This window comes from Opisthocomus hoazin, chromosome 10, assembly GCF_030867145.1.
Source record: "Opisthocomus hoazin isolate bOpiHoa1 chromosome 10, bOpiHoa1.hap1, whole genome shotgun sequence".
NCBI lineage: Eukaryota > Metazoa > Chordata > Aves > Opisthocomiformes > Opisthocomidae > Opisthocomus > Opisthocomus hoazin.
The window spans coordinates 19,034,817-19,047,750 of record NC_134423.1 but is presented as its reverse complement, the minus strand read 5'-3'; the positions used below and the strand labels follow the sequence as shown (position 1 = coordinate 19,047,750).

General features: G+C 39.2%; 1 protein-coding gene across 3 annotated transcripts in view; it reads right to left on the bottom strand.

The window, feature by feature from the left end:
- Positions 1 to 7,804: 7,804 nt before the first annotated feature.
- Positions 7,805 to 12,934, bottom strand: part of MYO5C (myosin VC) — a 36,753-nt gene continuing 31,623 nt past the window's right edge. For 2 of the 3 annotated variants that reach the window (XM_075431605.1, XM_075431603.1), the window contains 5 exons: positions 12,338 to 12,488; positions 11,638 to 11,920; positions 10,449 to 10,623; positions 9,852 to 9,932; positions 7,805 to 9,593 (listed from right to left, as the gene is read on the bottom strand). In XM_075431605.1, the coding sequence (XP_075287720.1) occupies positions 9,441 to 9,593; positions 9,852 to 9,932; positions 10,449 to 10,623; positions 11,638 to 11,920; positions 12,338 to 12,488 (843 nt within the window). In that variant the 3' untranslated portion in view covers positions 7,805 to 9,440. Of the gene's footprint in view, positions 9,594 to 9,850; positions 9,933 to 10,070; positions 10,187 to 10,448; positions 10,624 to 11,637; positions 11,921 to 12,337; positions 12,489 to 12,934 lie in introns of those variants that run through there. The other variant, XM_075431604.1, reaches the window with a different exon arrangement.

Genomic DNA, 12,934 nt, shown 5'->3' with positions numbered 1-12,934 from the left:
CCACGTAGGCAACTCTGAACTTCAAATTTTGAACCCTGAACTGAATTGATCCAGTTACATTCCGTATTACAGAAGAAAAAGTAGGCAGTATAAGCCATAGAGTTCACATAGTGCTGGATATGGGAACATCCTTCAAAGCCCCTCGGGGTAAACAGCACATTGGAAATGCCTTCCAGCACACTGACAGTGCAAAGGAAATAAAAAATCAGCATTTTTGAAGTGATATCAAAGGAACAAAAAAAGCATCTTTTAGCAGTAAGTGACAGGAAGCTTCCAGTGCGTTATCTTCATGTCTGAAAAATTAAACCTGCTTATATTAAACTCAATGCAGCTGTGTCCTGGGGGAGTGGCAGGGCAAGATTTTGGAAGAAGAAACTTCATTTCTGAAGGATTTTAATCTACTACAAATGCCCCATTTCTGACACCTGATAAGTGCGAAGGGGCCCAGAAGTTAAATCCAACAAAAAACATAGGAAATTTCTTTGCCTTGATAGGAACACATCAGCTCTAAAGAATTTGCCCTAGATACCGCCTGTATGTCAGATAGCTGGCACAGTTCTGACAGTGGAAAACCCAGACTTTCTTGCCTTACTAATGTGAGCAGTCTCACTGCCTTGGGGAATGGGATTAACAAATCTACAAAGAACAGCATCGAAGGTGAGAGTCTTTGGGAACCATACATGCTCAGGCTGATACATGATACTTGTCCCAAGATGACAGGGATAAGCAGAACCACGAGGCGAAAGAGAAGCCTCTAGCAAAGCGAGTTAGCCATAGAAGTGAGAGATACATAACGTGCATTTCATTAGTTTGAATACAAAAAAGTATTTCGCTCATCTGACCAAGCTGCTTAACTACACTTATAGTTGTTACCTAACCATGCAAAAAACACAGGTTAGAGTAAGGCCATTTGGGAGCTTTAAATAAAATGAACCAGGGTTGTATTAATTTAGAGGATAACATAGTACTAGGTCAACTTTAAAAGGAAAATGTTACCATTTAGTGAACAATCAAGGCTTTTGTTCCTTCCTTTTCATAAAATCTAACCCTACTGAAGGCAATGTACTTTCAGTGAAGTACTAGCAATTGCTTAAAAAAAATTGTAGGTAGTAAATAATTTGTTAACGCGGTATTAGAATTCACTATGCTGAAGGCATGTTTAGTCTGACATGGCAGTTCAGTCAGCGGCAGTGGATAAAGTATAGGTCCTCTTAGTCTGGTCTCTGCTTTCAGATGAGTTTCAATACACATCAGCACAGGACAAAAGGCTGTGAAAACATCCTGCACAGGCGGTATGGTATGTGGAATATATGGAAAAGTAGTAACAAGTAACTAAACTCCACTTTGTAATGTTATGATCCATTACTTGTGCAGTAACGACTGGCACATAAATGTATTTGCTGCTGTGGCTTCATATTGACCACCAGCATTCCCTAGAAAGCTGACCACTTCCAAATTGGCTGCTACGTCCTCAGCAACAGTGAGCTTCCAAGTTGCCTGAAACAACGAGAGCTCCTTGTAAAAGAGCTTTTTTTCTCTGACCCTTCCTGATGGAGCAAAGGCAGGCTGTGCCTTGGCTTCATGTATTTTGAGGCTACTTTGAGGTAACCACTCTGAAAGGAGTCAGCTTTCTATAGGGCATTATTCTATGGGGCTGCTACAAGAAACATTAATCACCGAGAATTGTGGCAAAACCAGTCATTACTGCAACTATAAACCTGCCTTCCACACATGGCAAAAAACCCAGATTGTACACGTGGGGATGTACGGAAGAAAGTTGGTACTTTTCCGTTAATAAGGACACTGGGGAAAATGGAGGATCTAACAGCGTGTCACAAATTGTTGCCTATCTCAAAAGTTAGGTCTTTAAAATACGTTTTCACTCTCCCTAATTCACCAGCTGGTCTCTTTTTAAATTGTAAGCTAATTTACTAATACTTCTGCAGGGAGAATAAACCAGCAAGCACTGATTTGAGTTTCTACTGATTAGCACCAATCTCCAAAGCAGGCAAAACCCCACAGGGAAAAGATTATTTTGTCTAAAAGGCAAACAATTGAAGTAGGATGATCTCAACACCGGGAATCAGTAATTCCTAATTCTGTTATCCCTCAACATATGTTGGTTTGGGGGAAATCACAAAGCCTGGCTGATGAAAATGCACGTGTGCATCTGCTGGACTGAAACGAGGAGCTGCATGTGCACAGCAGGAAGCTGCAAGAGGATCAGCCAGCTATGCGCGACGTCATGCACGTGCATCCACAAACACGGGCACAAGTGTGGCAAGGATGTGTTGTGCATTTTGAGATAAGCCAAAGCATACCCATAGCTCTGAAAAATCAAGTAAAAAAAAGTAAAGGATACCATTTGCCTACCCATATGTATTTCAGTGCTAGTACAAAGGGCTCTCTGTGTTCTGAATATTTGGTTTTTAACTCTTTTATAAAATAAAGAAGCAAGCTAAAGCCAGATCTACCAGAAAGGCCAAGATCCTACTGCAGTGCTAATGGGAAGCCTAACAGGCTGTTAGGTACTGACGCAATTCTTCCTGAAGTCTCAATCTGCTTCCACCTACCAGCTGTTTCAGTTGGTAGGAGTCTAACTTCCATAATGCGAATAATAAGGAGAAAGTTGCAGGAATCGTAAATAACAAACAGCCAGTTTCCTGCAATTCCAGCATGCATTTATCAAGTCATGCAAAAATTTACTGGATAAACAGCTATTTATGGGCTGTTAGCCAAGACAGACCTGAACAAAGCAGCAATTCCAAAGTCAGGAGAAGCAAATAAACCAGGAAGGGACCATCTTGTCTTGCAGTCATTACATCTAAATTTCATCCTAAACAATATAACCCATGAGAATGTGCTGCATCAACCAGTGAACTGTACACATTGCACCACCTACAAGCACCGTATCAGTGCTCCCATCTGCCTGTAAAACAGTGTTTTGTAAACGCAGCTAGTTAAACCTTTTCTCATTCCTGCAGAGATCATTTCATCTGATGCTCAAATGCAACAAACGATTGGACTCTACAATGGTAGAGACCAGTTCTGGGGAGGAAACAGCGAAGGATGTCTTCTCCAACTGATAATACACAATGGTTCAAGAAGATAAAACTACTCCAAGTCACAGTGTAATCAGGACAACAAAATTCTTAAGTTTACAAAAGGAGTTTTGGGAGACCAGCTCTTCAGTAGCCACACAGGTTCATAACCTTAGATTTGTATTTCATCTAAAAAACCCCACCATGATCTCGCTAGCAGAGTGCTCCCTACCAGGAGAGTGGGATATCACCTCACCAGAATTTGCTGGAGATTAGAAAGCCTCCAACATCATCCCTTCTTCATGCGGGTATTCTGGCAGGACCTGCTGGTCAGGCTAGCAGGTTTGCTCATTTCCCCCATTAGCATCCTCTGCAGTGATGCACACACATGGTGACAGAAGACACTCCACTGCTGTGCAACCTTTTCCCACCTAATCCTCACTGCAGCTGCTTCCAGCTCTCACCCAAGTACTGCACATAGCATACAAGACAACGCGGTCTCGGTATGAAATGTGGGCCACGAAGGAGTTCAACTGCACTTCACTAGTGTCTTGTTTTTATGGAGACACATTAGATGACCTTCATCTCCCCTAGTCACTAGTGAATGCGTTTATTGCAATAGTTTCACCTTTTTTTGTAAAGCTCTGTTAATGGTAATGAGAAATGCTGAAGATCGTAGGTCAAGCAGACTTGCATGCAGATGCCAGAGTTCAGACAGGCACATAGCATTCGCATAGCTCAGGAACGCGGTACCCTAGGCGAAAAAGCTCATGGCCACTTTCCAGTGAAGCATCATAAAAGTATCCTTGAACCCTGGGGCAACCTCCATTGCAGGCTGGTGGAAACACCAGGTGTCTGCAGAGGTGTCTGTTTGGCAGCCTAAGGCCTAGCAATGCTTAATGTCCAGAAAAATCCAACATAACAGACCATTCATACATCCAGCCCCCATTTTTTGCAGTCTTTCCACATTCTGGCTGATGAAATCAATAACATACCATTTCCACACATAGTGAGCAGTAGCTGAGTTGTTCTGATTTGATGTAAACAGCCCTAAGGGGCTTCTCCTTGGAGCACTTGTCACATGGACCAAATACAACTGCTAAAAAGGTCTGGTCGCACATCTTTGTGGTTCAAGAGAGCTGAAAGAGACGGAGAAGAAGGAAGGAGTGCATTCCAGTCCGGCACAAAGCTTCCCACTACTGCTCTGCCAGCTAATGCAGTTTAGACTGTATGTAGGCAGCTGTAGGCTGGATAATCTCTCTCTGTGACTAATCTCTCGCGCTTGATGAACCGTCACCATATGCAAGACAGTCACCTGCTCTGCAGACTATATTTTTATGAAGAAAAATACAAAGCAAAATACATATTGTGTCACAATGTGCACTGTACACACAGATTCACTATATGCAGGAAATTACTCTTAGATTTTACTGAACTACTGTCAGCAGACAGTAACCAGAAGTGTGTAACAGCTGATTTGTGAGAAATCTGAATTGATCAATACTTTTTCCACTGCATTATTAAATAGTCAATATTATGCATTATTTTTAAAGCTGAAAAGATGACCTAGGATTCAGCCAGCAGCTACAAAAATATAACGAACAATGTGCTGCTTGCGCAGAAATTGATGCTTCAAGCACACTGAAAGCTGGGTCATTACGAACCCACTTTTGTTCTCAAGCCAGGCATCTCTGGGATCAAAGCACTATCATCAACAGAGAATTGAAAACTACTTGAGAGTCAGAAAAAGAAACAAGAATACTGCTGTAGTGTCATTTTTCTCTGTACTTTTTTCATATGGAAAATGGGACCTTTCACCACTTCTAAAACGAAAGCTTTTAACATTATTTAGATATGTACATAAATAATGAGTTTATGGTTAACAATTAGAAGAAGCTATTGCAAGAGAGATTTAAATGGAGCAAAAGAAATTCAATGAGCTACGAAGATTTTTAGAATTTGTTTGGCTGGACATCATACGAAAACCAAACCAAACTTTATTCTATGCACCTGCCTGCATTCTGCTGCTTATCCTTAAGTATTTCAGTGGACTATTTAAAAAATGAGATGATAAACTCAGAAATCCTGCCCACACTCCAGTCAATAAAATCTTTGCTGTTGTCTCCAGGAGATGCATAACTTCATCCCAAAACCTGCAGGAAGCAACCTGTCCTGAAGGGAACTACAGCACATTAATGTGAAACTTGAATGGAGCGTTCAACCAGCTACAGGCAGTCAAGGAGGTTTAGACTCCATTTGATGAAAAGCAACAAACAGTCCTGAAGTTTCTAATGCATTCTTTCTGCCATCCTTTCAGGGAGCTTCTCTGTGCTAGCATTGCTCATAGCTTTAAAGGGACTACAGCACAAGGGCTCAGTCCTACTAGATTCTCAGAATTGGACATTCACAACCAAATAACCTGTTATTCTGAGGTTCTCAGAATTAGTGGCTCTCACTGAGGGCAACTCGGGTGACACCATCACAGATTTATACACTTGGTGTGCAGCCTCAAGACACTATGCCAACAAGACTTCGGGAGGAAAACTTGCACTTCAGAAGTGTAAAGTGAAGGTATTACAGGAAAAAATGCCATCTTATTTGAACAAAATCTCATTGCTAGGTCTAGAGACTTTAGACAAGGATCTGTAAGGCTTGGAATAAATACTCTGTGCAGAATCAATCTTTGATAAAGTGTGAGAGTTTGCTGGAGTAACATTCAGGATGAATCACACCTGCTACCAGCATTTTACTTCTGATGACATTATGACACATTACAAAATTTTGCTACAAGAACAAAACTTCCGAATAATTAAATATCAGTATTATACCTGAGACTGTGTAATTGCAGATGTGTATACTTTTTTTATAAAGATATAAACTATTTAAACCAAAAAGGTCTAAAAAGATTAGAATTTCATGTGCTGCAGCCTGAAATTTTAAACATACTAGGTTTTTGAAAATTACAGTAGCAATTTAAAAATGGTAACATGGTGAAACATTAAGAAATATGCTACTTACAGAGAAATATTGCACAGTCAAGCTTGTTGATTAATATCCAGAATTACCTACCTTTTCAAACAGCAAGAACCTAGAGATTCTCAAGATGACCAAGTCGTGTGCAACTGCTAACGTAGAAAGGCAACTGTCCTTTTAAGTCTACTTAAAGGGTATTTAAAGCTCAGCCTCTCTGGCTGTATCACCTCAGGTCAGTTACGTACCCGCGATCATACTTTAAAGGCTTTATTTTAACTGCCCTCTTTTCGAATACAGAATAAAGAACACAAACTATTAGGCAAACTAGATCTTACCTGCCTGTTCCATATAGCAGCAATTTTTGGATGGTTTCCAAATGTTGAAAAGTTTATACATACTGGGGAGGTGAGTGATGACTGATTTTTCCTACTATCAAGTTGACATTCTGACAAATAACACTGTCAATGTTAAGTCTATCTTATATTCCTAAAGAAATCTAAAAGTCAAACAAATTGATTAATGTCCATACTGGTTCTTCCTTGGATATCCTTTTACTATTAACCTGTTTTAAGACAATAAATTTTAAATCAGTAAGATTAAAAATTGCTGCTTTTTTGCAGTCTTTTAAAAAAATTTGGAGGAAATTTATGAAAATACATCTGAAAAATTTAAAAAGTGCTGAGGGTCACATCTACTATGGAGACTCTACTAAGTCACTGAAATACCATTAGATGTTTGATTCTATAGTTAAGAGGATCCGAGACAAAATAAGGAAAAAAAAAATGAGGTCTCAGCCCAGCAGAGACTTGGGTAGAGGTAACCTGTCCGAATCTTTTCTATCAGCATACTGTGGGAACACAGGACTGAAAGGGACCACCTATGGTGCTGAGTCCTGTTCCCAGAAACTGCCGGAATACCATGTCTGAACATATCCAAAGATGCCACCAACATCTTGTGCATCTCTCCATAAGCCATTTCAGTGCTTTCCCACTGTAGTAAGGGACCATCATTGAACATTTTCCCCTTTGAATGAAATGACTTTCTCTTTTACTCTCATTCCAGGAAAGTTAACCTCAGTAACGCCTCTTTCATGTACCTGCCTTCACTAAAACTTCTCTCTATATCTAGAAGAATTACACATAGCAAACAGAATCGTGTACCTACACACTGGTTGAAGGCATTAATGTCACCAAAAGCAAGAAAACCTGCTAAGAGCGTATGGTAGACACTGATCATTTTGAACTTACTTTCAAAAAATGCACTTTGTTGTTTGCACACACAGGGTTAACAGCACACTTCACACAAAGCTCTCCAAGCAACCTAGCATCAAATTGTCAGAACAATTTTCCTTGATCAGCAATTTTTGGCACAAAGACATGTGTGCCTTCTGACACTTCTGTGTGAGGTAGATGCAAGAGTGCACTGCGATTTTACTCATACTGTCCCGGGCAACAGACATACAGCTCCAGTAACTGTAGAAAAAGGCTATATACAAATTACAGCAACAAAACCTGCTTGCATTAAAATGTGTACAGAAATTCATGAGGACCGAAGGACAGCATACCATTCCGGCAGGGAGATACACAATGTTACAGCAAAGCAACTGGACCAATTAAGTAAGTGTTTATGGAACGGTACAAGACTGACAGTATTCCCTAATGCTCACATAGTTCCAAGCAACTTGTTTCAAATGATCCCATACTGAAAACACAATTATTGCATCACTCAAAGCACTACAAATCGATTTAAAAGATACTTTATTTAACAGATGAAAACACTAGTCTACCTACTTGTCTGTGGTATTTTGTATAGCTTTCACTGTTATTGAACAAACCACAAAATTTTTCCTTCATACATTTTGAATGTATCTCTGTGGATATCACCATGAATATTCACTGTACATACTAAACATCAAGAACACTGAATAGCAAGAATGATTCCTTCTTTATATTTACAGATTTTTCTATGAAATTAAACAAGCAGTACTAACCCTGTGTAATAAAAAAAAAACCAAATCAATTGTTCCTACCTGTAATATTTAAATTAACTAAATTAATTAGATTGCCTTAAATATTTCAAAGCTTTAATACTCAGTTTTTATAACTATGTTGAATAGACTATCTAGAAAACCAGCATTATTTACTGAGGAATTTCTAAGTACAGTCATCATGGTGGTGAGGTGAATGCTGTTTCTCCAATTGTACCGAGATGGTCCAGTACTAAATAAAACTACTGTTTGTTGCATGCTGACCACAGGGAGAAGGCTGAACAAAGCAAACAGAGGCTCACCTCTGCTTCTAAAGTTGCAGGAGCAACCGAAATCAAATAAAGATGAAATGTAAGGAATTACGTTTGGTTTATCAGTAACACCAGATCACAGCAGCTGCCTTCGCTCCTATTCAGTGTCTGGACTGGAAGAGGGAAACCAGCAAAAAACAAAAGGAGAAGGAAGATGTGCAGACGTGTGCATACTCAGTGCGCGCTCTGAAACACACTGCACTAGAGAAGGACTCAAACGAGGGGATGATTCCTTTTTTTTAGAGAAACAAGCTTGTAATTCAAACCTGGATCATGACATGAATTTTACATCTGACTTTTCTACTATAATGACTGATATGAAAATCCAAACTTGTCACTGCAGAGACCAGAACTGAAATCTGTCTTCAAGAGCAGCACCCGAGTCCCTCCCCTGGCTGAAGTGCAGCCTGGCGTGCCTGAACTGCAACGCAAACCTTCAGCGAGCCAAGCCAGCACGCCTACCAAAAGACAATGGCGGTTTGTAACAGCAATTCTCTTAGACTGATCTCAGTTTCTCAGTTTCAATGTAGCTATTTATATTGATTTTTTAAAACAATTGTGGAAGGACCTTCCCTTCCCATCCCTCCTACTACAAGTCTTCTGGAGGAACTGTTATAAAAGACTTCTTTGTGAAAGGAATAAAGGTATAAGAAGTATAGAAGGGTGAAAGCTACTGAAAACAGATCGAGTATGTCAAGGCAATGAACAGAATTACCTTGGAAGAAGTCTCATTACAGGAAATGAAGGCAAGGAAAATTGTAAAATAATATTTATCACATGGCAATCTTCCCTTCTGCCTGGTGCTGACAGGACATCAATGCAAACTTGTCAGGTAAATGCTTTTCTTGCCAGGTTTGGGCTGAAAAACTGTATGGTTAGCTTTGTGTCCAGCTAATGACATAAAGTTATCATTGTAGGACTGTAATGAAGGGAGAAGAGTAAGAACAGAGAGACTGAAATCACAAGCTGAAATTATTCCTGCTTTTGAAGTCTTGACTTAAGAACAAGTTTTCAACAGTTTAATTTACTGCAAGCTGCCATATAATCCACCAGCTGGAGAAACAAACCGTGTAAATCTGCCTGTCTTTATAAAATAGTCTCTGAGGAAATATCAATGCATTGGTTTTATTAAACCCTTGTGAGAAAGCCAAGTTTGAAGCTGCTGGGGACTTGTATCATTTCCAAGGCATGCGGAGAGGGGGTGAAAGGAAACGTCACTTGAAAGAGATATTTGGTATCGAGCATCAGCTGTGGAACATCCTCACGATGGTTTAGCATAGCCTGAAATTGTAACAGAAAGAGTAAGAAGATGCTGCATTAAGAATCAAAGCAAAATCAGTACACTGTTTGCTTCCCATTGCAAATTTTGCTTTCACATGATGTTAAGGAGACTTGTTTTGATCAGTTCCAAATGTCTAAAAGCTGAGCAACTTCGTAATAATATGATGTACAGGTCAAATATAACTACGTAGCATCAAAAATGGTGCGTATGAAGTATCCTGTAACTCGAATATGAGAAATAATAGTTGTAGCTCTTACCTGGACTTTACGAACAAATGATGGAGTCACTCTTTTCTCAAAATCATCTATCGGAGTGTATGAGTTGAGGATCTTTACTATCTGTTCAAATTACAAAAGACTATTTTAGTATGTCACAAAAAGTGAGAAGACGAAAGCATTAATATGACATCTTTATTGATAATTAATGGAAGTTTCAACAAAGAATTTTACAATAAAGGGAAAATTTTGACTAGTCACCTAAGGAGTTGTTACATAGATGATGACTGCTATGACTCATTTCCAGAGGTGTCAGCAGGACAGGACCAAGGAGATGCAGAAAAAGCTGAACCAATTAAGGGAAACAACAAAAAAACCTGTGACAAGGTAAAGAAAATACACTGTGGAATAGCAACGTGGGATAGAACAAAGCAGGCAAGTATTCACCACAGGAGCAGTTAAAATGCTAATAATCAGGAACAAGGAATTAACAAAAATCAGTTTAATAAGTGGTGATGTGGAATGCCAAGGAATGCTGTTTTTATCAAGTGAAAGGCCAATAGCTCTTTGCAACAAATTCTTTTAGATAGCTAAGACTCTGCAATTGGTGCTGCCAGAGGAAAACAGATGGTTCCTTACCTGCACAGTAGAAAGAGATGTGCAGTGTTCACATATTTCCTTGGCATCATCATCTGTGATCTTTTTGACCTGAAGGAGCCAGGCTGCTTGAGATAAAGGCTCCAAAGTTTCTTTGGCATTGCTGCTTTGAAGATTCTTGTCCTTCAGCCATTCTTCCAAGTAGCTGATATTACATCTGGGTTAAACCATGAACAGACAACAGAAATGTCAGGTTCCCCCTAACAAGCAAGTGACATTAAATACTTCCAGAGAAGAAATGTTCCTCTAATGCAGTGCTGAAATTCATACATTTTAAGTTAAAAACCATACCTGTAGGTCATAAAAATCTAACAATTAATAGCTTATTATCTGTAAATTTAATCCCTTGTATATTTCAATCATCTTTATTTCTTAAAGCTTGGATAATATCAAGCAAGTTACTAGTTTAGCTGTTCTTTACAGAAAATTACTAGTATATACCAGCATTGCCTATTACACTGTAGCACTATATGTCTTTAAAATATTCATTTCCAATTGAGCTTCTACAGGAAATGAGAACAATCTCTGCACATCACAAAGCAGGGCCAGGCTTGTAACTGATGACCTAAAGGTTAAAACAACTTTCTTCTTGCAATAGATGGGCCAAGATTTTACTTACTTTCACCCTAGTCTGCAGACTGTCTAACGGAGAACAAATGAACTGTATCTTCAGCAAAAGAGTTAGGAGGATGTTCTCTTGATGCTTGTAATAAGACAGATGATGCCTAATCTAAACCCTTAAAGGCTCTGTCTCAGTGCCTTTCTGGTCACAGAGCATGAAAAACGCAAGTCAGCTTTTGTCTGTCTGCCAGCCAGGGGATGCTGCACCTGTTTACTATACTAAGAAAATTAAAAATACTATTCATCACACCGTGAGTGAACTAGCATGGAAAAAATCCTAAACATGTCTGACCTCAAATGCCAGACTGTAATTTTCTCTGTCTTTTCCTCCATTAGTGTTTTTATAGAAAGAACAATTTGAAATATGTTATGTTGAGACAGCCCAGCCCAAAAAGCAAAGATCTGTTTTTTCAAAAAAAGTAAAAAAAAATTAGCTACTTCCAGTAGAACGGTTACAGAATATCCAGTGACTTAGCAATAAAGGACGTTATGTGAAAGTGTTAAAAATTCATTCTCAAGCAACTGCTTGCTAAAATTTTACTGGCTTTACCTTATCTGCATTCCTTTTCTGCAAGAGCACATGTCCTTGCGGAGGAAGAGACTATTGAGGGTGACAGCGCCAATCAGAAAGAAAAGCTGCTTCACTGCCTGCTTTAAAAGCTCAGAGTCCAAGCCATTCTGGCACATAGTACTATAGAAATAGCTGAGCTGCTGCAGGATAGAGGTCATTGTGTAGGTATCTGTGTCGTCTATACTAGAAGAACGTTTACGGAACCCTGTAGGTTTCAAGCCAGAAATTCCCTGAAGACTTTCATATTCCAGCATGCCTGGTACTGAAAGATAACAGAAAATAACTGGTAAGACCAACACTCCTAAGGCTCTTTTTAGTTATATTAATTTATTCGTTGAATGAAACCTACTTTCAGGATATTTTACAAGTTAAATGATACAAGCAGAATAAGATACTGATAAAGGCTTCTGGAGCACACAAATTTTAAAAAGCCTTTTGTTTTTGTAGAATGTTGATCGGTTTCAAAGCATTATCCCACACAAGGAAACGTTGTGAGGAAGAAGTCTTTCCACACCGTGTGGGGATACACCATTCAGTGGAATCTGTATGTGCAGAAACACACGTGCAGGTACACATAACAGGAGAAGGCAGTCTGTCCCATCGTTTGCCTCCAGGTGTAAGTTTTATTCATATGCTTCACAAGCTACATCTAAGTCTGTTTGGGTTGCTGCTGTCTTACCGATCATGGGCTGAATGTTGGTCTCCATTACAGTAATGAATTGGTGATAGATACGGATGGCCAAATCACTAAGAATTTGTCTGTATTCTGAGAGATCAAAATGTTTCAAGCAGTTCTTGTTCTGATGTGGAGTGTTACACTTCACAAATTCCTACAAGTAAGTTAGAAATAGAATTATTAGAAATCACATAACATTACAACTATAAATTGTTACTACAATGCAATGTTTATGTTAGAGTAACTCATTCCAACTCTGGCTGAACACAGTCTCAGAACGCGTCAGAGCTACAGCTAACTTCAGTGGATGCTTCCAGTTCTGGGCTTCCTGTACTTAATCTTCCAGTTTATGTTGACATTTACTCTGTTCCTAAAGCCTGCTAAAGCCAAAGCAAAGATATGCATAGATTTCAATGAACTTTGGAGCAACTCCTAGATCACTTAAACAGAAAGCAAACTCCACCCCACAAAAAAAAGACAACAAAATGCAGTTTTTCAACTATGTTGACAAAAAAAAAATTACATTTTATTGCTGCAAAGGAATCTCATTTTCAGACTTTTCATCAGGAAAGGTCTGACTTCAAAACTCTAGACTGCATC